This window comes from Lissotriton vulgaris, chromosome 3_2, assembly GCF_964263255.1.
Source record: "Lissotriton vulgaris chromosome 3_2, aLisVul1.2, whole genome shotgun sequence".
In the NCBI taxonomy this organism is placed as follows: domain Eukaryota; kingdom Metazoa; phylum Chordata; class Amphibia; order Caudata; family Salamandridae; genus Lissotriton; species Lissotriton vulgaris.
In genome coordinates, this window is record NC_141690.1 from 280,320,468 (window position 1) to 280,343,321 (window position 22,854).

Sequence of the window (22,854 nt, forward strand, 5' to 3'; positions counted from 1 at the left end):
ATTCCCGCTTCAGCATCTTGGTTTTCGGTGATCGATCTGAAGAATGCGTTCTTCAGCATTCCGATTGCCGAAGAAAGCAGAGACCTTTTCGGTTTCTCTCTTGGTGGTCGCAGCTTCCGGTTTAAACGTGCTCCTCAGGGCTACTGTGAAAGTCCATCGATTTACAGTCAAGCCCTGAAGGGTCAACTGGATGCGTTTACGTTGCCGGTTGGTGCGGCCCTGATCCAATATGTCGATGACTTATTGGTAGCTGCAGATACTCAGGACATTTGCAAAATTGCTACGGTGTCGTTGCTGCAACATCTCTGTGACTTACATCACAAGGTGTCACCTTCTAAACTCCAATATTGTTGTCAAGAAGTAACCTATCTAGGTCACTTATTGTCAAAGGAGGGAAGGCGGTTGACCCCAGAGAGAATTGCAGCAATTGCGCGAATGACTGTGCCAACAACCCAAAGAGATGTGCGTGCCTTTCTAGGTATCACGTCGTACTGCAGACAGTGGATCCCGAATTTTTCATTGTTAGCGAAACCATTGGTGGCTCTTACGTGCAAGGATGTTTCAACTCCTTTACCATGGACGGAAGAATGTCAGAAGAGTTTTTCTGAACTGCGTGATTCATTGTGTTCGGCTCCTGTGTTAGGTACCCCTGACTACAGTAAGCCGTTCACATTATATGTTCACGAGAGGGAAGGTTGTGCTTTGAGTGTCTTAACGCAACCTTTTGGTGGTAAGCAACGTCCATGTGCATATTTTTCCTCGACCTTGGACCCGGTAGCTAGAGCATTGCCGAGTTGTTTGAGAGCAACAGCGGCAGCTGCGGTGTCCATCCGACAATCAGCAGGATTGGTCATGGATAATATGCTTACGGTGATGGTTCCGCATGCAGTCGACACTCTTTTAAATCGTACGAAAACTCAGCACTTGACGAGTGCGAGGTTGTCTGGGTACGAGTTGATGCTGCTGGCAAGTCATATTCAGATAAAACGTTGCAATGTTCTGAACCCGGCAACTTTGTTACCAATTAGCACGGAGTCAGATGAAATAGCAGAACATGACTGTTATTTGAGGACCGAAGAGGAAACGAAAGGTCGTGTGGACCTTAAAAACACTCCTTTAGAAAATCCGGATGGAACTTTGTATGTGGATGGTTCATGTTTTAAATTGTCGAATGGTGATGTGACTACTGCATATGCTGTTGTAACGTTGAATACTGTTGTTGAAGCTGCAAGATTGAATCAGAATTCTGCCCAGGCTGCGGAACTGATTGCTCTCACTAGAGCATGTGTGTTAGCGAAAGGAAAACGTGTGAATGTGTTTACCGACAGCCAATATGCATTTGGCGTCGCGCATAGTTTTGGACGGTTGTGGAGAGAGAGAGGTTTTATGACATCGCATGGTACGAAGATTCAGCATGGTCAGCTTGTGAATGATCTTTTGGATGCACTTACGTTGCCTAAGCAGGTAGTGATTGTTAAATGTAGTGCGCATCGTAAGGTGACGGATGATGTTGGACGTGGTAATGCGTTTGCAGATGAGACTGCTAAGGAGACTGCCCGGAACCTTAGCACTCGAATGTATGTGACGAGTTCGGTTAGGTGGCCTACAGAGTCTAGTATGTGTGAGGACACTATCGAGAGTGTGAAAGCAATTCAGAATGAGGCCACCGAGACTGAAAAGACCAAGTGGAAAGAAAGCACGGGAAAGCTGGATGCGAATGGTTGTTGGGTCGATTTGTCGGAACATAAGAGATGGATGTTGCCAGATGCGTATGTGCTGGCTGTTGTGACAATGGCACATGGGTTAGCACATATTAGTGTGAAAGGTATTTGTAAGTTGCTGTCCCCTGTGTGGAAGAATGATGGTATCACGAAATGTGCTGAACGATTGGTTAAGAATTGTATGGTATGTATGTTATACAATCCTGGTAAGGGAACTCCAACTCCTCCTGGTAGTTTTGCTCCCCCTTCATGTCCCTTTGAGGTGATTCAATTAGACTTCATCCATATGGAACGATGCAATAACCTGAAATACGTTTTAGTTGTGGTTTGCGGGTTCTCCCGATGGATTGAAGCTTATCCTCTCAAAGACAACACTGCTTTGTCAACTGCAAAAATCCTACTGAAGGAATACTTTCCTCGGTACGGAATGCCTCGGGTTGTATGGTCTGATAACGGAAGTGAGTTTGTGGGGAATGTGATGAAGAGTGTGTGCAAAGGCCTTGGAATTAATCAAAAATTCCATAGCGCCAATCATCCCCAATCAGCTGGTTTGGTTGAAGGGTATAACGGCACCCTCAAACTAAAGCTAGCGAAGATTCAGGCTACGACTGGTCTTTCGTGGCCTGACGCTTTACCCGTAGCTTTACTGTCAACAAGGGCAACCGTACACTCCCGAGTAGGGCTCAGTCCCTATGAAATAGTGTTCGGTCGTCCTGCGAATGTTTGGGGGGTCCCTAGACCGGGTGTGCTCTGCGATCTTGAGTACCCAATGTTGATTGACTATCTTCATGATCTGACTGCTAAACTGAGGTTAATTCACCAACAGGTTTACGAAGCATTGCCGACGCAGACGGAGGGTCCAGGCCACCAGCTCCAGCCCGGAGACTGAGTGGTAACCAGAAACTTTGCCCGTAAGAAGAATTTGGAGCCCAGGTTCACTGGACCCTACCAGGTCCTCCTTGCCACAAGAACTGCCGTTCGTCTAGAGGGCCGGAAAAATTGGGTGCATGCCACCCATACGAAGAAAGTTCCTATACCGTTACCGGCAGACTCGTGGGTGAGGAGGGGCATTGCTACCGCTGAATCCGAAGGATTGCCGGCGTTTGTACCTTTTAGCGACGCACAACCTGTCGGAGAATCCTCAGTGCAGCAGAAAGACACTGTTGAACATTTGTCACCAAAAGACTCAAGACCAGAACATTCGACTGATCAACAGAACTCTGTTCCTTTAACGGATCCTTTGTTTGACGAACAGACACGTCCTGGAAAAACTCGATACTTTTTGCGATCCAGCACTAAGGACAAATAAAAAGATTTCGTTCTGTCCCTTGACAATTGCATTATCCCGTTTTCCACGATCAGTCTGAACACCCGTATCATTGTAATTATTTCTGTATATATTGAGTTTCGTTCTACATGCATTTTTGCTTCCACAGCTGAGAGACATTTTTGCATATACATTGTAAATAAAGGCCGTAGGGCCGCGCGTGTACTTCCTTCTGGTTAGTAGGTCTTGACGCTAGGTTAAAGACCGTCGGTTCCTGGGAACTCCTAGGGATTGACTACTGCTACACAGAACGAAGTGCGTCAAGAAACGTTGCGGACGGTCGTAGGGGATGGCGTTTTCAAAGCTGATGGACTTGGAAGAAGCTCAGGCGCAAAGGTTCAAGCTACAACAACTTAGCTGTACCAAATGTTTTATGTTTCAAATATTCGTATTGCTTTTGACTGTTTCTGCACTATTGGCGGGTGGGGTGTATTACACGATGTCGTACTTCTTACCTTCTGCCATACCTACTCCTACTTCTGACCCTAAACTTACCTCCACTGCATCCCCTCATTCTTTCCATATCTTACCCGAACACGAGCAGGCTAGACGTGCAGAATTCCGTAATAATTCCTTTATTCAGCTCCTTCATCAGCACCAGTTAGTGGTTAACACTACTAATTGTTGGGTGTGTGGGCTGATGCCCCATACCACGGATAAGGGAATTCCATATCTGGTTTTACCGTATAGTTCTCAGGGTTCAGCTCGAGCATTTCAAACAATGTTTCGAAGCGCACTAGATTCTTACCCTAGTCGAGAGCCACGATCTCCCTACTTTGGCCCTGGCTCGTATCATAAGCCTTTGTCGATAGCGATAGAAGACTTAGATAGAGATATCTATGAGCCGTCGCTCATCCCAGAGGAAGAGGTACAAGCCTATAGGGTCCTGAGTAAGGTCGAGTATAGTGCGCTCACGAGTGAAAAACAGCTTAGAAGCTCGCCTCCCATATGGGTCGTACCCCACATTGGTAATTTTTGTCTAATGGGTCGTGGCCGAAGATCTAAGGCTCGACTTGGAGAGAGTGCTTGCACCGAGAATTACATTCTGCCGATGGTCTCGTCCCCTGTGTTTCTGGCTGCCAAGGGTACATACTTTATCTGCCATGATCGTGCGTATGCATGGTTGCCCTCCGACTTTGTGGGCTCATGTTTTATCGCGAATTTGTTGCCTCCGACGTTCACTGTAGATGCAGATTATCACAAGATTAGAGTTGTGAGAGGCGTAATTAGCGAAGAGGACACTGCCGGTCAAGAGGCAGGAGACTTTTTCAAGGGTTTCCTCCCGTTTTGGGGGCCTATGGCTAATAGTAGGAACCTGAGACAGTTGACTCGGGTGGTGGAATCGACAGCTAATATTACTGCCAGTGCCCTTGGTAATATCACCACAGAACTTCAGACGGATAGACTTATGACGTTACAAAACCGTATGGTTTTAGACGTGATCTTAGCAGATCGAGGTGGGGTATGTAAGGTGATCCATTCGAGCTGCTGTATTTTCATTCCAGATAACGCTCCGACTGTTTATCAAGCCATCTCAAAGTTGCATAAGATCTCTGAGTCCATACACGTGGACGTAGGGGATTGGACGCTGCTTGGGTGGTTTTGGGGCCTGATGTCGACTTGGGGTTGGAAGATTCTGATGATTATCGGAGTTGTTGTGGTGTTCCTGTTCACGTGTTGCCTTTGTGTGCAGTGTGGTCCTGCCTTATGTGGCCTCTGTGCTACAGCGTGTATAAGACAGCCGCCTGTTACCAAGGGAGCTCGTTGGACAGAGTTATGTTACAGCAACATCTAGATGGTCTGATGAATATCGAGTATGATTCCGACTAGTGCTTGCCTACGTGAGGGCAAAAGGAGCGTCTGAGGTTCCGTGACAATTGTAAGTGGTGTTTTCGACTCGCACGAAAATGGTCGAGTCTGGTATCTATGAACCGCAAATGACGAGTTTAGTGGGTGTACGCAGTTTCGATGTGCTAACCTAAACCGTTCGTCTGTTTCGTGGGTTTCTTCATCTGTACCCACGGGTTCCATCTTAGATATGGCATCCATTTTGTCTCTTGCCCTCAAGTAGCCAGCGAACGGACGTTGTCCGCTTCGCGACCCTGGGATTCCCAAGATATCTGCGGAAGACACATGTCCTTTGAAAGTGTCTTTATGATGAGGGGGGTGATACTGTAAGGCAGATGGCCCCGCTCGAGGCTCATCTTGTCGTGCCGGTTTATTGTCTCAGCCGTGCATCTCATTAGGCACGTCCCTTTGATGCCTGTAGCTCGTGTTTCCCGATACCTCCTCTTTTACACCCTTTCCGATCGCCCCACTGTTTCCATCTTCCTCTACACCTGTCCCTGTTCCTTCTTCGATCTGTTTTACTGCTGATTGGAATGTACTAATGGGGGGAAGATGGGTTTTTACAGTTGGGAACCGCCAAATGTTTCCGCACTTATGTTTCGGACTCTGAATGTATCAAAGTGACCAAAGCGACCCCTCTCGGGGATAATTATGGGAACCAAGTTGTAAACCTTTGTGTACCGTGTAAATCTATGGAAGAAACATGTATAAAAGGAGCGACCCACTTGCAGCAATTTGAAGCAGTCTCCCCAAGTTGCACGTGTTGTACTTGCTGTGACTTCTGTGTTCCCTGCAGTAATAAAACTCGAATCTTTGACGCCGAAGGAAGTGTCCCGTGTATCTGTAATTCGTACGCCGGAGCAGGTTACCCACGAAGGTTTCAGGTGTTGTCCCCTGGCACCGCTGGGTCTTAAATCACCCAGTCCTTCACGTGGCTTTATCCTACCAGAACCGAGGGCGCGTGGCTTTATCCCACCAGAACCGTGGGCTCGTGGCTTTATCCCACCAGAACTGTGGGCTCGTGGCTTTATCCCACCAGAACCGTGGGCTCGTGGCTTTATCCTACCAGAATGGGCTCGTGGCTTTATCCTACCAGATCCGAGGGCTCGTGGCTTTATCCCACCAGAATGGGCTCGTGGCTTTATCCTACCAGAACTGTGGGCTCGTGGCTTTATCCCACCAGAACCGAGGGCTCGTGGCTTTATCCCACCAGAACCGAGGCCTCGTGGCTTTATCCTACCAGAACCGTGGGCTCGTGGCTTTAACCTATTAGAACCGAGGGCGCGTGGCTTTATCCCACCAGAACCGTGGGCTCGCGGCTTTATCCTACCAGAACCGTGGGCTCGTGGCTTTATCCCACCAGAACCGTGGGCTCGTGGCTTTATCCTACCAGAACCGTGGGCTCGTGGCTTTATCCCACCAGAACCGTGGGCTCGCGGCTTTATCCTACTAGAACCGTGGGCTCGCGGCTTTATCCTACCAGAACCGTGGGCTCGTGGCTTTATCCTACAAGAACCGAGGGCTTGTGGCTTTAACCTATTAGAACCGAGGGCTCGTGGCTTTATCCTACCAGAACCGTGGGCTCGTGGCTTTATCCCACCAGAACCGTGGGCTCGCGGCTTTATCCTACCAGAACCGTGGGCTTGCGGCTTTATCCTACCAGAACCGTGGGCTCGTGGCTTTATCCTACCAGAACCGTGGGCTCGTGGCTTTATCCTACCAGAACCGTGGGCTCGCGGCTTTATCGTACCAGAACCGTGGGCTCGCGGCTTTATCCTACCAGAACCGTGGGCTCGTGGCTTTATCCCACCAGAACCGTGGGCTCGTGGCTTTAACCTAGTAGAACCGTGGGCTCGTGGCTTTATCCCACCAGAACCGTGGGCTCGCGGCTTTATCCTACCAGAACCGTGGGCTCGTGGCTTTATCCCACCAGAACCGTGGGCTTGTGGCTTTATCCCACCAGAATCAACTGCTCATGGCTTTATCCTACCAGAACCGTGGGCTCGTGGCTTTATCCTACCAGAACCGTGGGCTCGCGGCTTTATCTCACCAGAACCGTGGGCTCGTGGCTTTATCCTACCAGAACCGTGGGCGCGTGGCTTTATCCCACCAGAACCGTGGGCTCGTGGCTTTATCCTACCAGAACCGTGGGCTCGTGGCTTTATCCCACCAGAACCGTGGGCTCGCGGCTTTATCCCACCAGAATCAACTGCTCATGGCTTTATCCTACCAGAACCGTGGGCTCGTGGCTTTATCCTACCAGAACCGTGGGCTCGCGGCTTTATCCTACCAGAACCGTGGGCTCGCGGCTTTATCCTACCAGAACCGTGGGCTCGTGGCTTTATCCTACCAGAACCGTGGGCTCGTGGCTTTATCCCACCAGAACCGTGGGCTCGTGGCTTTAACCTATTAGAACCGTGGGCTCGTGGCTTTATCCTACCAGAACCGTGGGCTCGCGGCTTTATCCTACCAGAACCGTGGGCTCGCGGCTTTATCCTACCAGAACCGTGGGCTCGTGGCTTTATCCCACCAGAACCGTGGGCTCGTGGCTTTAACCTATTAGAACCGTGGGCTCGTGGCTTTATCCCACCAGAACCGTGGGCTCGCGGCTTTATCCTACCAGAACCGTGGGCTCGTGGCTTTATCCCACCAGAACCGTGGGCTCGTGGCTTTATCCTACCAGAACCGTGGGCTCGTGGCTTTCTCCCACCAGAACCGTGGGCTCGTGGCTTTATCCTACCAGAACCGTGGGCTCGTGGCTTTATCCTACCAGAACCGTGGGCTCGTGGCTTTATCCCACCAGAACCGTGGGCTCGCGGCTTTATCCCACCAGAATCAACTGCTCATGGCTTTATCCTACCAGAACCGTGGGCTCGTGGCTTTATCCTACCAGAACCGTGGGCTTGTGGCTTTATCCCACCAGAACCGTGGGCTCGCGGCTTTATCCCACCAGAATCAACTGCTCATGGCTTTATCCTACCAGAACCGTGGGCTCGTGGCTTTATCCTACCAGAACCGTGGGCTCGCTGCTTTATCCTACCAGAACCGTGGGCTCGCGGCTTTATCCTACCAGAACCGTGGGCTCGCGGCTTTATCCTACCAGAACCGTGGGCTCGTGGCTTTATCCTACCAGAACCGTGGGCTCGTGGCTTTATCCCACCAGAACCGTGGGCTCGTGGCTTTAACCTATTAGAACCGTGGGCTCGTGGCTTTATCCTACCAGAACCGTGGGCTCGCGGCTTTATCCTACCAGAACTGTGGGCTCGCGGCTTTATCCTACCAGAACCGTGGGCTCATGGCTTTATCCCACCAGAACCGTGGGCTCGTGGCTTTAACCTATTAGAACCGTGGGCTCGTGGCTTTATCCCACCAGAACCGTGGGCTCGCGGCTTTATCCTACCAGAACCGTGGGCTCGTGGCTTTATCCCACCAGAACCGTGGGCTCGTGGCTTTATCCTACCAGAACCGTGGGCTCGTGGCTTTATCCTACCAGAACCGTGGGCTCGCGGCTTTATCCTACCAGAACTGTGGGCTCGCGGCTTTATCCTACCAGAACCGTGGGCTCATGGCTTTATCCCACCAGAACCGTGGGCTCGTGGCTTTAACCTATTAGAACCGTGGGCTCGTGGCTTTATCCCACCAGAACCGTGGGCTCGCGGCTTTATCCTACCAGAACCGTGGGCTCGTGGCTTTATCCCACCAGAACCGTGGGCTCGTGGCTTTATCCTACCAGAACCGCGGGCTCGTGGCTTTATCCTACCAGAACCGTGGGCTCGTGGCTTTATCCCACCAGAACCGTGGGCTCGTGGCTTTATCCTACCAGAACCGCGGGCTCGTGGCTTTATCCTACCAGAACCGTGGGCTCGTGGCTTTATCCCACCAGAACCGTGGGCTCGCGGCTTTATCCCACCAGAATCAACTGCTCATGGCTTTATCCTACCAGAACCGAGTGCTCGTGGCTTCATCCTACCAGAACCGAGGGCTCGTGGCTTTAACCTATTAGAACCGAGGGCTCGTGGCTTTATCCCACTAGAACCGTGGGCTTGTGGCCTTATCTTACCAGAACCGAGGGTTCGTGGCTTCATCCTACCAGAGCCGAGCCTAGCAGTGACCTCCCTCGGTGATACCGGATACCCTCACAGGCGGTGCCACACAGGAGTGGAGGGCGGTCCTGGGGCTGGCACTGCAGGGTGGGGGTAGTGCTGGTGCCCCTGCCCCAATGTGATTGTTTTCGAATTTAAGAGGTGGGCGAGGATCACGGGGGGGGGGGGGGGCTGGAGGGGGTGGTGGAGGCCAGCGCACGTGGTGGGGGCATCCGTGGTTTCCCTCCCTCTGCCGCAGACACCCTGCTTTCCTCGCACTGTGAGCTTGTTTCGGGGTGTCACTGAGGCGTGTGAACTGCTTTTGTGCGGAGGGACGGGTGGGGGTGGGGGTGGGGGTGGATTCCAAGATCTTTAGAATCTGTCACGCTATAGATTGTGCCCCCCCCCAAGGGGAGGGGGCGCTACAGGGGGTTAATTCTGACTCTCCAGTGCCTGTCACCGCTATAGGGGTGGCCATTAAGGGTCCCCTCCCCCTGCCCCAGTCAAGCCGCCCCCCGCCCTGGTGTGATTGTTTTGGGGGCCGGGGAGGGGCAGGCCCTGTGTTCCCAGCTGCAGCTGTTGCCCCCTCCCTCTCTCCTCTCAGTACAGTCACAGCCCTCCCTTCGGCTATTATTAGCCGTGTGATGTCATGCACTCCCAGTGCAGACCATGGGAGTGGAGCATGCACTGGGAGCTGTGGGCTGAGCTGGCCGGACCGGGGCTTCCTGTAATCCTGCCCTCCCGCCCCCGCCCCCTCCCAGCCCCAGTCTCAGGGTCCCTGCAGGGCTGTCTCTGTCTGGCTGTCTCCGGCCCCATCAGCTGCCCGGAGCACTCAGCCACATCCTGCTGCCTTCAGGACGGGGGTCTCTGCTGGGCAGGCGCCCATCTGAGCAGGGACGGTGAGAGCTGGGCAGGGGGCCCGACCATGGCAAGGACACAGGGGCGCTGAGAGGAGGGCGAGGGACTTCTGGGCGCCCGGTGGACTGCTGCTGGCCCATGGAGACCCGCAGGGACTGCAGAGTAAGTGTGCCCTGTGCAAGACTGCTCGAGAAAGTGTGCCCGAGTGCCAGTGCGAGGAGTGTGCCTACAGCGCCCACCGCGGGGCTGAGCGCCTCTTGGCGCTAGACAGAACTGAGTATGTGGCAGTCACGCAGCGGCTTTCCCAGATGTCAAACGTTTCCACTTTCTCACTCCTTAACAAGCGGTCCTGCTGTGCGTGCCAGAGAGGGGGTCCGGAATCTGTGCCTGTCTCACTGAGAGCTTTCAAGTGTTGGCACGTGTGCATTGTGCAAAGGCGTAGCAATGGGCGCCTGTCGCCTGAGTGTGCAAGAACAGTGCACGATGGTTTGTGAATGACAGTGTTTGAGGGTGTGCAAATAGGACTTGATGGTGTGCAAATATTCACGTTTGAGGGGGTGTAAACAGCAGTGTTTGAGGGCGTGCAAATAGGACCCTAGGGTGTGCAAATATTAACGTTTGAGGGTGTGTAAACAGCAGTGTCTGAGGGTGTGCCAATAGGACTTGATGGTGTGCAAATATTCATGTTTGAGGGGGTGTAAACAGCAGTGTTTGAGGGCGTGCAAATAGGACCTGAGGGTGTGCAAATATTCACGTTTGAGGGTGTGTAAACAGCAGTGTCTGAGGGTGTGCCAATAGGACTTGATGGTGTGCAAATATTCATGTTTGAGGGGGTGTAAACAGCAGTGTTTGAGGGCGTGCAAATACGATCTGTGGGTGTGCAAATATCCATGTGTTAGGGGGTGTAAACAGCAGTGGCTAAGGGCGTGCAAATAGGATCTGAGGGTGTGCAAATATTCATGTTTGAGGGGGTGTAAACAGCAGTGTTTGAGGGCGTGCAAATAGGACCCGAGGGTGTGCAAATATTCACGTTTGAGAGTGTGTAAACATCAGTGTCTGAGGGTGTGCAAATAGTACTTGATGGTGTGTAAATATTCATGTTTGAGGGGTGTAAACAGCAGTGTTTGAGGGCGTGCAAATAGGACCTGAGGGTGTGCAAATATTCACGTTTGAGGGTGTGTAAACAGCAGTGTCTGAGGGTGTGCAAATAGGACTTCATGGTGTGCAAATATTCATGTTTGAGGGGGTGTAAACAGCAGTGTTTGAGGGCGTGCAAATAGGAGCTGAGGGTGTGCAAATATTCACGTTTGAGGGTGTGTAAACAGCAGTGTCTGAGGGTGTGCAAATAGGACTTGATGGTGTGCAAATATTCATGTTTGAGGGGGTGTAAACAGCAGTGTTTGAGGGCGTGCAAATAGGACCTGAGGGTGTGCAAATATTCACGTTTGAGGGTGTGTAAACAGCAGTGTCTGAGGGTGTGCAAATAGGACTTGATGGTGTGAAATATTCATGTTTGAGGGGGTGTAAACAGCAGTGTTTGAGGGCATGCAAATAGGACCTGAGGGTGTGCAAATATTCACGTTTGAGGGGGTGTAAACAGCAGTGTTTGAGGGCGTGCAAATAGGACCCGAGGGTGTGCAAATATTCACGTTTGAGAGTGTGTAAACATCAGTGTCTGAGGGTGTGCAAATAGTACTTGATGGTGTGTAAATATTCATGTTTGAGGGGTGTAAACAGCAGTGTTTGAGGGCGTGCAAATAGGACCTGAGGGTGTGCAAATATTCACGTTTGAGGGTGTGTAAACAGCAGTGTCTGAGGGTGTGCAAATAGGACTTCATGGTGTGCAAATATTCATGTTTGAGGGGGTGTAAACAGCAGTGTTTGAGGGCGTGCAAATAGGAGCTGAGGGTGTGCAAATATTCACGTTTGAGGGTGTGTAAACAGCAGTGTCTGAGGGTGTGCAAATAGGACTTGATGGTGTGCAAATATTCATGTTTGAGGGGGTGTAAACAGCAGTGTTTGAGGGCGTGCAAATAGGACCTGAGGGTGTGCAAATATTCACGCTTGAGGGTGTGTAAACAGCAGTGTCTGAGGGTGTGCAAATAGGACTTGATGGTGTGCAAATATTCATGTTTGAGGGGGTGTAAACAGCAGTGTTTGAGGGCGTGCAAATAGGATCTGAAGGTGTGGAAATATCCATGTGTTAGGGGGTGTAAACAGCAGTGTCTGAGGGCGTGCAAATAGGATCTGAGGGTGGGTAAATATTCATGTTTGAGGGCATGTAAACAGCAGTGTTTGAGGGCGTGCAAAGAGGATCTGAGGGTGTACAAATATTCACGTTTGAGGGTGTGTAAACAGCAGTGTTTGAGGGCGTGCAAATAGGATCTGAGGGTGTGCAAATATTCATGTTTGAGGGGGTGTAAACAGCAGTGTTTGAGGGCGTGCAAATAGGACCTGAGGGTGTGCAAATATTCACGTTTGAGGGTGTGTAAACAGCAGTGTCTGAGGGCGTGCAAATAGGATCTGAGGGTGTGCAAATATTCACGTTTGAGGGTGTGTAAACAGCAGTGTTTGAGGGTGTGCAAATAGGATCTGAGAGTGTGCAAATATTCATGTTTGAGGGGGTGTAAACAGCAGTGTTTGAGGGCGTGCAAATAGGACCTGAGGGTGTGCAAATATTCACGTTTGAGGGTGTGTAAACAGCAGTGTTTGAGGGCATGCAAATAGGAAATGAGGGTGTGTAAATATTCATGTTTGAGGGGGTGTAAACAGCAGTGCTTGAGGGCGTGCAAAGAGGATCTGAGGGTGTGCAAATATTCACGTTTGAGGGTGTGTAAAAAGCAGTGTTTGAGGGCGTGCAAATAGGATCTGAGGGTGTGCAAATATTCATGTTTGAGGGGGTGTAAACAGCAGTGTTTGAGGTCGTGCAAATAGGACCTGAGAGTGTGCAAATATTCATGTTTGAGGGGGTGTAAACAGCAGTGTTTGAGGGCGTGCAAATAGGACCTGAGGGTGTGCAAATATTCATGTTTGAGGGTGTGTAAACAGCAGTGTCTGAGGGTGTGCAAATAGGACTTGATGGTGTGCAAATATTCATGTTTGAGGGGGTGTAAACAGCAGTGTTTGAGGGCGTGCAAATAGGACCTGAGGGTGTGCAAATATTCACGTTTGAGGGTGTGTAAACAGCAGTGTCTGAGGGTGTGCAATTAGGACTTAATGGTGTGCAAATATTCATGTTTGAGGGGGTGTAAACAGCAGTGTTTGAGGGCGTACAAATAGGATCTGAAGGTGTGCAAATATCCATGTGTTAGGGGGTGTAAACAGCAGTGTCTGAGGGCGTGCAAATAGGATCTGAGGGTGTGCAAATATTCATGTTTGAGGGGGTGTAAACAGCAGTGTTTGAGGGCGTGCAAATAGGACCTGAGAGTGTGCAAATATTCGTGTTTGAGGGGGTGTAAACAGCAGTGTTTGAGGGCGTGCAAATAGGACCTGAGGGTGTGCAAATATTCATGTTTGAAGGGGTGTAAACAGCAGTGTTTGAGGGCGTGCAAATAGGACCTGAGGGTATGCAAATATTCATGTTTGAGCGGGTGTAAACAGCAGTGTTTGAGGGTGTGCAAATAGGACCTGAGAGTGTGCAAATATTCATGTTTGAGGGGGTGTAAACAGCAGTGTTTGAGGGCTTGCAAATAGGACCTGAGGGTGTGCAAATATTCATGTTTGAGGGGGTGTAAAAAGCAGTGTTTGAGGGCATTCAAATAGGACCTGAGAGTGTGCAATTTTTCATGTGTGAGGGTGTGTAAACAGCAGTGTTTGAGGGCGTGCAAATAGGATCTGAGGCTGTGCAAATATTCATGTTTGAAGGGGTGTAAACAGCAGTGTTTAGGGCATGCAAATAGGACCTGAGGGTGTGCAAATATTCATGTTTGAGGGGGTGTAAACAGCAGTGTTTGAGGGTGTGCAAATAGGACTTGATGGTGTGCAAATATTCATGTTTGAGGGGGTGTAAACAGCAGTGTTTGAGGGTGTGCAAATAGGACTTGATGGTGTGCAAATATTCATGTTTGAGGGGGTGTAAACAGCAGTGTTTGAGGGTGTGCAAATAGGATCTGAGGGTGTGCAAATATTCATGTTTTGGGGGTGTAAACAGCAGTGTTTGAGGGCGTGCAAATAGGATCTGAGGGTGTGCAAATTTTCATGTTTGAGGGGTTGTAAACAGCAGTGTTTGAGGGCGTGCAAAAAGGATCTGAGGGTCTGCAAATATTCACGTGTTAGGGTGTGTAAACAGCCTTGTTTAAGGGCGTGCAAATCAGGATCTGAGGGTCTGCAAATATTCACGTGTTAGGGTGTGTAAACAGCCTCGTTTAAGGGCGTGCAAATCAGGACCTGAAGGGTGTGTAAATATTCCGCTTTGAGCGGGTGTAAACAGCAGTGTTTGATGGCCTGCGAATAGGACCTGAGGATGTGCAAATGTTCATGTTTGAGGGGTTGTAAACAGCAGTGTTTGAGGGCGTGCAAATAGGATCTGAGGGTGTGCAAATATTCATGTTTGAGGGGGTGTAAACAGCAGTGTTTGAGGGCGTGCAAATAGAATCTGAGGGTGTGCAAATATTCATGTTTAAGGGGGTGTAAACAGCAGTGTCTGAGGGTGTGCAAATAGGACCTAAGAGTGTGCAAATATTCATGTTTCAGGGGGTGTAAACAGCAGTGTTTGAGTGCGTGCAAATAGGATCTGAGGGTGCGCAAATATTCACGTTTGAGGCGGTGTAAACAGCAGTGTTTGAGGGTGTGCAAATAGGATCTGGGGGTGTGCAAATATTCACATTTGAGGGTGTGTAAACAGCAGTGTTTGAGGGTGTGCAAATAGGATTTGAGGGTTTGCAAATATTCATGTGTTAGGGAGTGTAAACAGCAGTGTTTGAGGGCGTGCAAATAGGACCTGAGGGTTTGCAAATATTCATGTGTTGGGGTGTAAACAGCAGTGTTTGAGGGCATGCAAATAGGATCTGAGGGTGTGCAAATATTCATGTTTGAGGGGGTGTAAACAGCAGTGTTTGAGGGCGTAGAAAAAGGATCTGAGGGTCTGCAAATATTCATGTTTGAGGGTGTGTAAAGAGCAGTGTTTGAATGCGTGCAAATAGGATCTGAAGGTGTGTAAATATTCACGTGTTAGGGTGTGTAAACAGCCTTGTTTGAGGACGTGCAAATAGGACCTGAAGGGTGTGTAAATATTCCTGTTTGAGGGGGTGTAACAGCAGTGTTTGAGGGCCTGCGAATAGGACCTGAGGATGTGCAAATGTTCATGTTTGAGGGGGTGTAAACAGCAGTGTTTGAAGGCGTGCAAATAGGATCTGAGGGTGTGCAAATATTCATGTTTGAGGGGGTGTAAACAGCAGTGTTTGAGGGCGTGCAAATAGGACCTGAGGGTGTGCAAATATTCATGTTTGAGGGGGTGTAAACAGCAGTGTTTGAGGGCATGCAAATAGGATCTGAGTGTGTGCAAATATTCATGTGTGAGGGGGTGTAAACAGCAGTGTTTGAGGGTGTGCAAATAGGATCTGAAGGCGTACAATTATTCACGTTTGAGGGTGTGTAAAGAGCAGTGTTTGAGGGCGTGCAAATAGGATCTGAGGGTGTGCAAATATTCACGTGTTATGGTGTGTAAACAGCCTTGTTTGAGGGCATGCAAACAGGATCTGAGGGTGTGCAAATATTCATGTTTGAGGGGGGTGTAAACATCCGTGTTTGAGGGCATGCAAATAGGGTCTGAGGATGTGCAAATATTCATGTTTGGGGGGTGCAAACAGCACTGTTTGAGGGAGTGCAAATAGGACCTGAGGGTGTGCAAATCTTCCTGTTTGAGAGGGGTGTAAACAGCAGTATTTGAGGGCGTGCAAAGAGGACCTGAGGGTGTGCAAATATTCCTGTTTGAGGGGGTGGGAACAGCAGTGTTTGAGGGCGTGCAAATAGGACCTGAATCGTGTGTAATTATTCCTGTTTGAGCGGGTGTAAACAGCCTGTTTGAAGGCGTGCAAATAAGACCTGAGAGTGTGCAAATATTCATGTTTGAGGGGGTGTAAACAGCAGTGCTTGAGGGTGTGCAAATAAGACCTGCGAGTGTGCAAATATTCATGTTTGAGGGGGTGTAAACAGCAATGTTTGAGGATGTGTAAATAGGATCTGAGGATCTGCAAATATTCATGTTCGAGGGGGGTGTAAACAGCCTTGTTTGAGGGCGTGTAAATAGTACCTGAGAGTGTGCAAATATTCATGTTTGAGGGGGTGTAAACAGCAGTGTTTGAGGGCCTGCAAATAGGATCTGAAGGTGTGCAAATATTCCTGTTTGAGGGGGTGTAAACATCAGTGTTTGAGGGCGTGCAAATAGTACCTGAGAGTGTGCAAATATTCACATTTGAGGGTGTGTAAACAGCAGTGTTTGAGGGCGTGCAAACAGGACCTGAGGTTTGCAAATATTCCTGTTTGAGGGGGTGTAAACATCAGTGTTTGAGGGCGTGCAAATAGGATCTGAAGGTGTGCAAATATTCCTGTTTGAGGGGGTGTAAACTTCAGTGTTTGAGGGCGTGCAAATAGTACCTGAGAGTGTGCAAATATTCACCTTTGAGGGTGTGTAAACAGCAGTGTTTGAGGGCGTGCAAATAGGACCTGAGGGTGTGCAAATATTCCTGTTTGAGGGGGTGTAAACAGCAGTGTTTGAGGGCGTGCAAATACGATCTGAGGGTGTGCAAATATCCATGTGTTAGGGGGTGTAAACAGCAGTGTCTGAGGGCGTGCAAATAGGATCTGAGGGTGTGCAAATATTCATGTTTGAGGGGGTGTAAACAGCAGTGTTTGAGGGCGTGCAAATAGGACCCGAGGGTGTGCAAATATTCACGTTTGAGAGTGTGTAAACATCAGTGTCTGAGGGTGTGCAAATAGTACTTGATGGTGTGTAAATATTCATGTTTGAGGGGGTGTAAACAGCAGTGTTTGAGGGCGTGCAAATAGGACCTGAGGGTGTGCAAATATTCACGTTTGAGGGTGTGTAAACAGCAGTGTCTGAGGGTGTGCAAATAGGACTTCATGGTGTGCAAATATTCATGTTTGAGGGGGTGTAAACAGCAGTGTTTGAGGGCGTGCAAATAGGAGCTGAGGGTGTGCAAATATTCACGTTTGAGGGTGTGTAAACAGCAGTGTCTGAGGGTGTGCAAATAGGACGTGATGGTGTGCAAATATTCATGTTTGAGGGGGTGTAAACAGCAGTGTTTGAGGGCGTGCAAATAGGACCTGAGGGTGTGCAAATATTCACGTTTGAGGGTGTGTAAACAGCAGTGTCTGAGGGTGTGCAAATAGGACTTGATGGTGTGCAAATATTCATGTTTGAGGGGGTGTAAACAGCAGTGTTTGAGGGCATGCAAATAGGACCTGAGGGTGTGCAAATATTCACGTTTGAGGGGGTGTAAACAGCAGTGTTTGAGGGCGTGCAAATAGGACCCGAGGGTGTGCAAATATTCACGTTTGAGAGTGTGTAAACATCAGTGTCTGAGGGTGTGCAAATAGTACTTGATGGTGTGTAAATATTCATGTTTGAGGGGTGTAAACAGCAGTGTTTGAGGGCGTGCAAATAGGACCTGAGGGTGTGCAAATATTCACGTTTGAGGGTGTGTAAACAGCAGTGTCTGAGGGTGTGCAAATAGGACTTCATGGTGTGCAAATATTCATGTTTGAGGGTGTGTAAACAGCAGTGTTTGAGGGCGTGCAAATAGGAGCTGAGGGTGTGCAAATATTCACGTTTGAGGGTGTGTAAACAGCAGTGTCTGAGGGTGTGCAAATAGGACTTGATGGTGTGCAAATATTCATGTTTGAGGGGGTGTAAACAGCAGTGTTTGAGGGCGTGCAAATAGGACCTGAGGGTGTGCAAATATTCACGCTTGAGGGTGTGTAAACAGCAGTGTCTGAGGGTGTGCAAATAGGACTTGATGGTGTGCAAATATTCATGTTTGAGGGGGTGTAAACAGCAGTGTTTGAGGGCGTGCAAATAGGATCTGAAGGTGTGGAAATATCCATGTGTTAGGTGGTGTAAACAGCAGTGTTTGAGGGCGTGCAAATAGGATCTGAGGGTGTGTAAATATTCATGTTTGAGGGCATGTAAACAGCAGTGTTTGAGGGCGTGCAAAGAGGATCTGAGGGTGTACAAATATTCACGTTTGAGGGTGTGTAAACAGCAGTGTTTGAGGGCGTGCAAATAGGATCTGAGGGTGTGCAAATATTCATGTTTGAGGGGGTGTAAACAGCAGTGTTTGAGGGCGTGCAAATAGGACCTGAGGGTGTGCAAATATTCACGTTTGAGGGTGTGTAAACAGCAGTGTCTGAGGGCGTGCAAATAGGATCTGAGGGTGTGCAAATATTCACGTTTGAGGGTGTGTAAACAGCAGTGTTTGAGGGTGTGCAAATAGGATCTGAGAGTGTGCAAATATTCATGTTTGAGGGGGTGTAAACAGCAGTGTTTGAGGGCGTGCAAATAGGACGTGAGGGTGTGCAAATATTCACGTTTGAGGGTGTGTAAACAGCAGTATTTGAGGGCATGCAAATAGGATCTGAGGGTGTGTAAATATTCCTGTTTGAGGGGGTGTAAACAGCAGTGCTTGAGGGCGTGCAAAGAGGATCTGAGGGTGTGCAAATATTCACGTTTGAGGGTGTGTAAAAAGCAGTGTTTGAGGGCGTGCAAATAGGATCTGAGGGTGTGCAAATAATCATGTTTGAGGGGGTGTAAACAGCAGTGTTTGAGGTCGTGCAAATAGGACCTGAGAGTGTGCAAATATTCATGTTTGAGGGGGTGTAAACAGAAGTGTTTGAGGGCGTGCAAATAGGACCTGAGGGTGTGCAAATATTCATGTTTGAGGGTGTGTAAACAGCAGTGTCTGAGGGTGTGCAAATAGGACTTGATGGTGTGCAAATATTCATGTTTGAGGGGGTGTAAACAGCAGTGTTTGAGGGCGTGCAAATAGGACCTGAGGGTGTGCAAATATTCACGTTTGAGGGTGTGTAAACAGCAGTGTCTGAGGGTGTGCAATTAGGACTTAATGGTGTGCAAATATTCATGTTTGAGGGGGTGTAAACAGCAGTGTTTGAGGGCGTACAAATAGGATCTGAAGGTGTGCAAATATCCATGTGTTAGGGGGTGTAAACAGCAGTGTCTGAGGGCGTGCAAATAGGATCTGAGGGTGTGCAAATATTCATGTTTGAGGGGGTGTAAACAGCAGTGTTTGAGGGCGTGCAAATAGGACCTGAGAGTGTGCAAATATTCGTGTTTGAGGGGGTGTAAACAGCAGTGTTTGAGGGCGTGCAAATAGGACCTGAGGGTGTGCAAATATTCATGTTTGAAGGGGTGTAAACAGCAGTGTTTGAGGGCGTGCAAATAGGACCTGAGGGTATGCAAATATTCATGTTTGAGCGGGTGTAAACAGCAGTGTTTGAGGGTGTGCAAATAGGACCTGAGAGTGTGCAAATATTCATGTTTGAGGGGGTGTAAACAGCAGTGCTTGAGGGCGTGCAAATAGGACCTGAGAGTGGGCAAATATTCATGTTTGAGGGGGTGTAAACAGCAGTGTTTGAGGGCTTGCAAATAGGACCTGAGGGTGTGCAACTATTCATGTTTGAGGGGGTGTAAAAAGCAGTGTTTGAGGGCATGCAAATAGGACCTGAGAGTGTGCAATTTTTCATGTGTGAGGGTGTGTAAACAGCAGTGTTTGAGGGCGTGCAAATAGGATCTGAGGCTGTGCAAATATTCATGTTTGAAGGGGTGTAAACAGCAGTGTTTAGGGCATGCAAATAGGACCTGAGGGTGTGCAAATATTCATGTTTGAGGGGGTGTAAACAGCAGTGTTTGAGGGTGTGCAAATAGGACTTGATGGTGTGCAAATATTCATGTTTGAGGGGGTGTAAACAGCAGTGTTTGAGGGTGTGCAAATAGGACTTGATGGTGTGCAAATATTCATGTTTGAGGGGGTGTAAACAGCAGTGTTTGAGGGCGTGCAAATAGTACCTGAGAGTGTGCAAATATTCACCTTTGAGGGTGTGTAAACAGCAGTGTTTGAGGGCGTGCAAATAGGACCTGAGGGTGTGCAAATATTCCTGTTTGAGGGGGTGTAAACAGCAGTGTTTGAGGGCGTGCAAATACGATCTGAGGGTGTGCAAATATCCATGTGTTAGGGGGTGTAAACAGCAGTGTCTGAGGGCGTGCAAATAGGATCTGAGGGTGTGCAAATATTCATGTTTGAGGGGGTGTAAACAGCAGTGTTTGAGGGCGTGCAAATAGGACCCGAGGGTGTGCAAATATTCACGTTTGAGAGTGTGTAAACATCAGTGTCTGAGGGTGTGCAAATAGTACTTGATGGTGTGTAAATATTCATGTTTGAGGGGTGTAAACAGCAGTGTTTGAGAGCGTGCAAATAGGACCTGAGGGTGTGCAAATATTCACGTTTGAGGGGGTGTAAACAGCAGTGTCTGAGGGTGTGCAAATAGGACTTCATGGTGTGCAAATATTCATGTTTGAGGGGGTGTAAACAGCAGTGTTTGAGGGCGTGCAAATAGGAGCTGAGGGTGTGCAAATATTCACGTTTGGGGGTGTGTAAACAGCAGTGTCTGAGGGTGTGCAAATAGGACGTGATGGTGTGCAAATATTCATGTTTGAGGGGGTGTAAACAGCAGTGTTTGAGGGCGTGCAAATAGGACCTGAGGGTGTGCAAATATTCACGTTTGAGGGTGTGTAAACAGCAGTGTCTGAGGGTGTGCAAATAGGACTTGATGGTTTGCAAATATTCATGTTTGAGGGGGTGTAAACAGCAGTGTTTGAGGGCATGCAAATAGGACCTGAGGGTGTGCAAATATTCACGTTTGAGGGGGTGTAAACAGCAGTGTTTGAGGGCGTGCAAATAGGACCCGAGGGTGTGCAAATATTCACGTTTGAGAGTGTGTAAACATCAGTGTCTGAGGGTGTGCAAATAGTACTTGATGGTGTGTGAATATTCATGTTTGAGGGGTGTAAACAGCAGTGTTTGAGGGCGTGCAAATAGGACCTGAGGGTGTGCAAATATTCACGTTTGAGGGTGTGTAAACAGCAGTGTCTGAGGGTGTGCAAATAGGACTTCATGGTGTGCAAATATTCATGTTTGAGGGTGTGTAAACAGCAGTGTTTGAGGGCGTGCAAATAGGAGCTGAGGGTGTGCAAATATTCACGTTTGAGGGTGTGTAAACAGCAGTGTCTGAGGGTGTGCAAATAGGACTTGATGGTGTGCAAATATTCATGTTTGAGGGGGTGTAAACAGCAGTGTTTGAGGGCGTGCAAATAGGACCTGAGGGTGTGCAAATATTCACGCTTGAGGGTGTGTAAACAGCAGTGCCTGAGGGTGTGCAAATAGGACTTGAGGGTCTGCAAATATTCATGTTTGAGGGTGTGTAAAGAGCAGTGTTTGAATGCGTGCAAATAGGATCTGAAGGTGTGTAAATATTCACGTGTTAGGGTGTGTAAACAGCCTTGTTTGAGGACGTGCAAATAGGACCTGAAGGGTGTGTAAATATTCCTGTTTGAGGGGGTGTAACAGCAGTGTTTGAGGGCCTGCGAATAGGACCTGAGGATGTGCAAATGTTCATGTTTGAGGGGGTGTAAACAGCAGTGTTTGAAGGCGTGCAAATAGGATCTGAGGGTGTGCAAATATTCATGTTTGAGGGGGTGTAAACAGCAGTGTTTGAGGGCGTGCAAATAGGACCTGAGGGTGTGCAAATATTCATGTTTGAGGGGGTGTAAACAGCAGTGTTTGAGGGCATGCAAATAGGATCTGAGTGTGTGCAAATATTCATGTGTGAGGGGGTGTAAACAGCAGTGTTTGAGGGTGTGCAAATAGGATCTGAAGGCGTACAATTATTCACGTTTGAGGGTGTGTAAAGAGCAGTGTTTGAGGGCGTGCAAATAGGATCTGAGGGTGTGCAAATATTCACGTGTTATGGTGTGTAAACAGCCTTGTTTGAGGGCATGCAAACAGGATCTGAGGGTGTGCAAATATTCATGTTTGAGGGGGGTGTAAACATCCGTGTTTGAGGGCATGCAAATAGGGTCTGAGGATGTGCAAATATTCATGTTTGGGGGGTGCAAACAGCACTGTTTGAGGGAGTGCAAATAGGACCTGAGGGTGTGCAAATCTTCCTGTTTGAGAGGGGTGTAAACAGCAGTATTTGAGGGCGTGCAAAGAGGACCTGAGGGTGTGCAAATATTCCTGTTTGAGGGGGTGGGAACAGCAGTGTTTGAGGGCGTGCAAATAGGACCTGAATCGTGTGTAATTATTCCTGTTTGAGCGGGTGTAAACAGCCTGTTTGAAGGCGTGCAAATAAGACCTGAGAGTGTGCAAATATTCATGTTTGAGGGGGTGTAAACAGCAGTGCTTGAGGGTGTGCAAATAAGACCTGCGAGTGTGCAAATATTCATGTTTGAGGGGGTGTAAACAGCAATGTTTGAGGATGTGTAAATAGGATCTGAGGATCTGCAAATATTCATTTTCGAGGGGGGTGTAAACAGCCTTGTTTGAGGGCGTGTAAATAGTACCTGAGAGTGTGCAAATATTCATGTTTGAGGGGGTGTAAACAGCAGTGTTTGAGGGCCTGCAAATAGGATCTGAAGGTGTGCAAATATTCCTGTTTGAGGGGGTGTAAACATCAGTGTTTGAGGGCGTGCAAATAGTACCTGAGAGTGTGCAAATATTCACATTTGAGGGTGTGTAAACAGCAGTGTTTGAGGGCGTGCAAACAGGACCTGAGGTTTGCAAATATTCCTGTTTGAGGGGGTGTAAACATCAGTGTTTGAGGGCGTGCAAATAGGATCTGAAGGTGTGCAAATATTCCTGTTTGAGGGGGTGTAAACTTCAGTGTTTGAGGGCGTGCAAATAGTACCTGAGAGTGTGCAAATATTCACCTTTGAGGGTGTGTAAACAGCAGTGTTTGAGGGCGTGCAAATAGGACCTGAGGGTGT

General features: G+C 48.8%; 1 protein-coding gene across 9 annotated transcripts in view; it reads left to right on the forward strand.

Moving 5' to 3' along the window:
* Positions 1–22,854, forward strand: part of RTKN (rhotekin) — a 570,155-nt gene that overhangs the window by 322,914 nt on the left and 224,387 nt on the right. For 2 of the 9 annotated variants that reach the window (XM_086964366.1, XM_086964367.1), the window contains exon 1: positions 9,638–9,998. The exons of the other annotated variants lie outside the window; for them this stretch is intronic. In XM_086964366.1, the coding sequence (XP_086820492.1) occupies positions 9,975–9,998 (24 nt within the window). In that variant the 5' untranslated portion in view covers positions 9,638–9,974. Of the gene's footprint in view, positions 1–9,637; positions 9,999–22,854 lie in introns of those variants that run through there. 9 annotated transcript variants of the gene reach the window in all.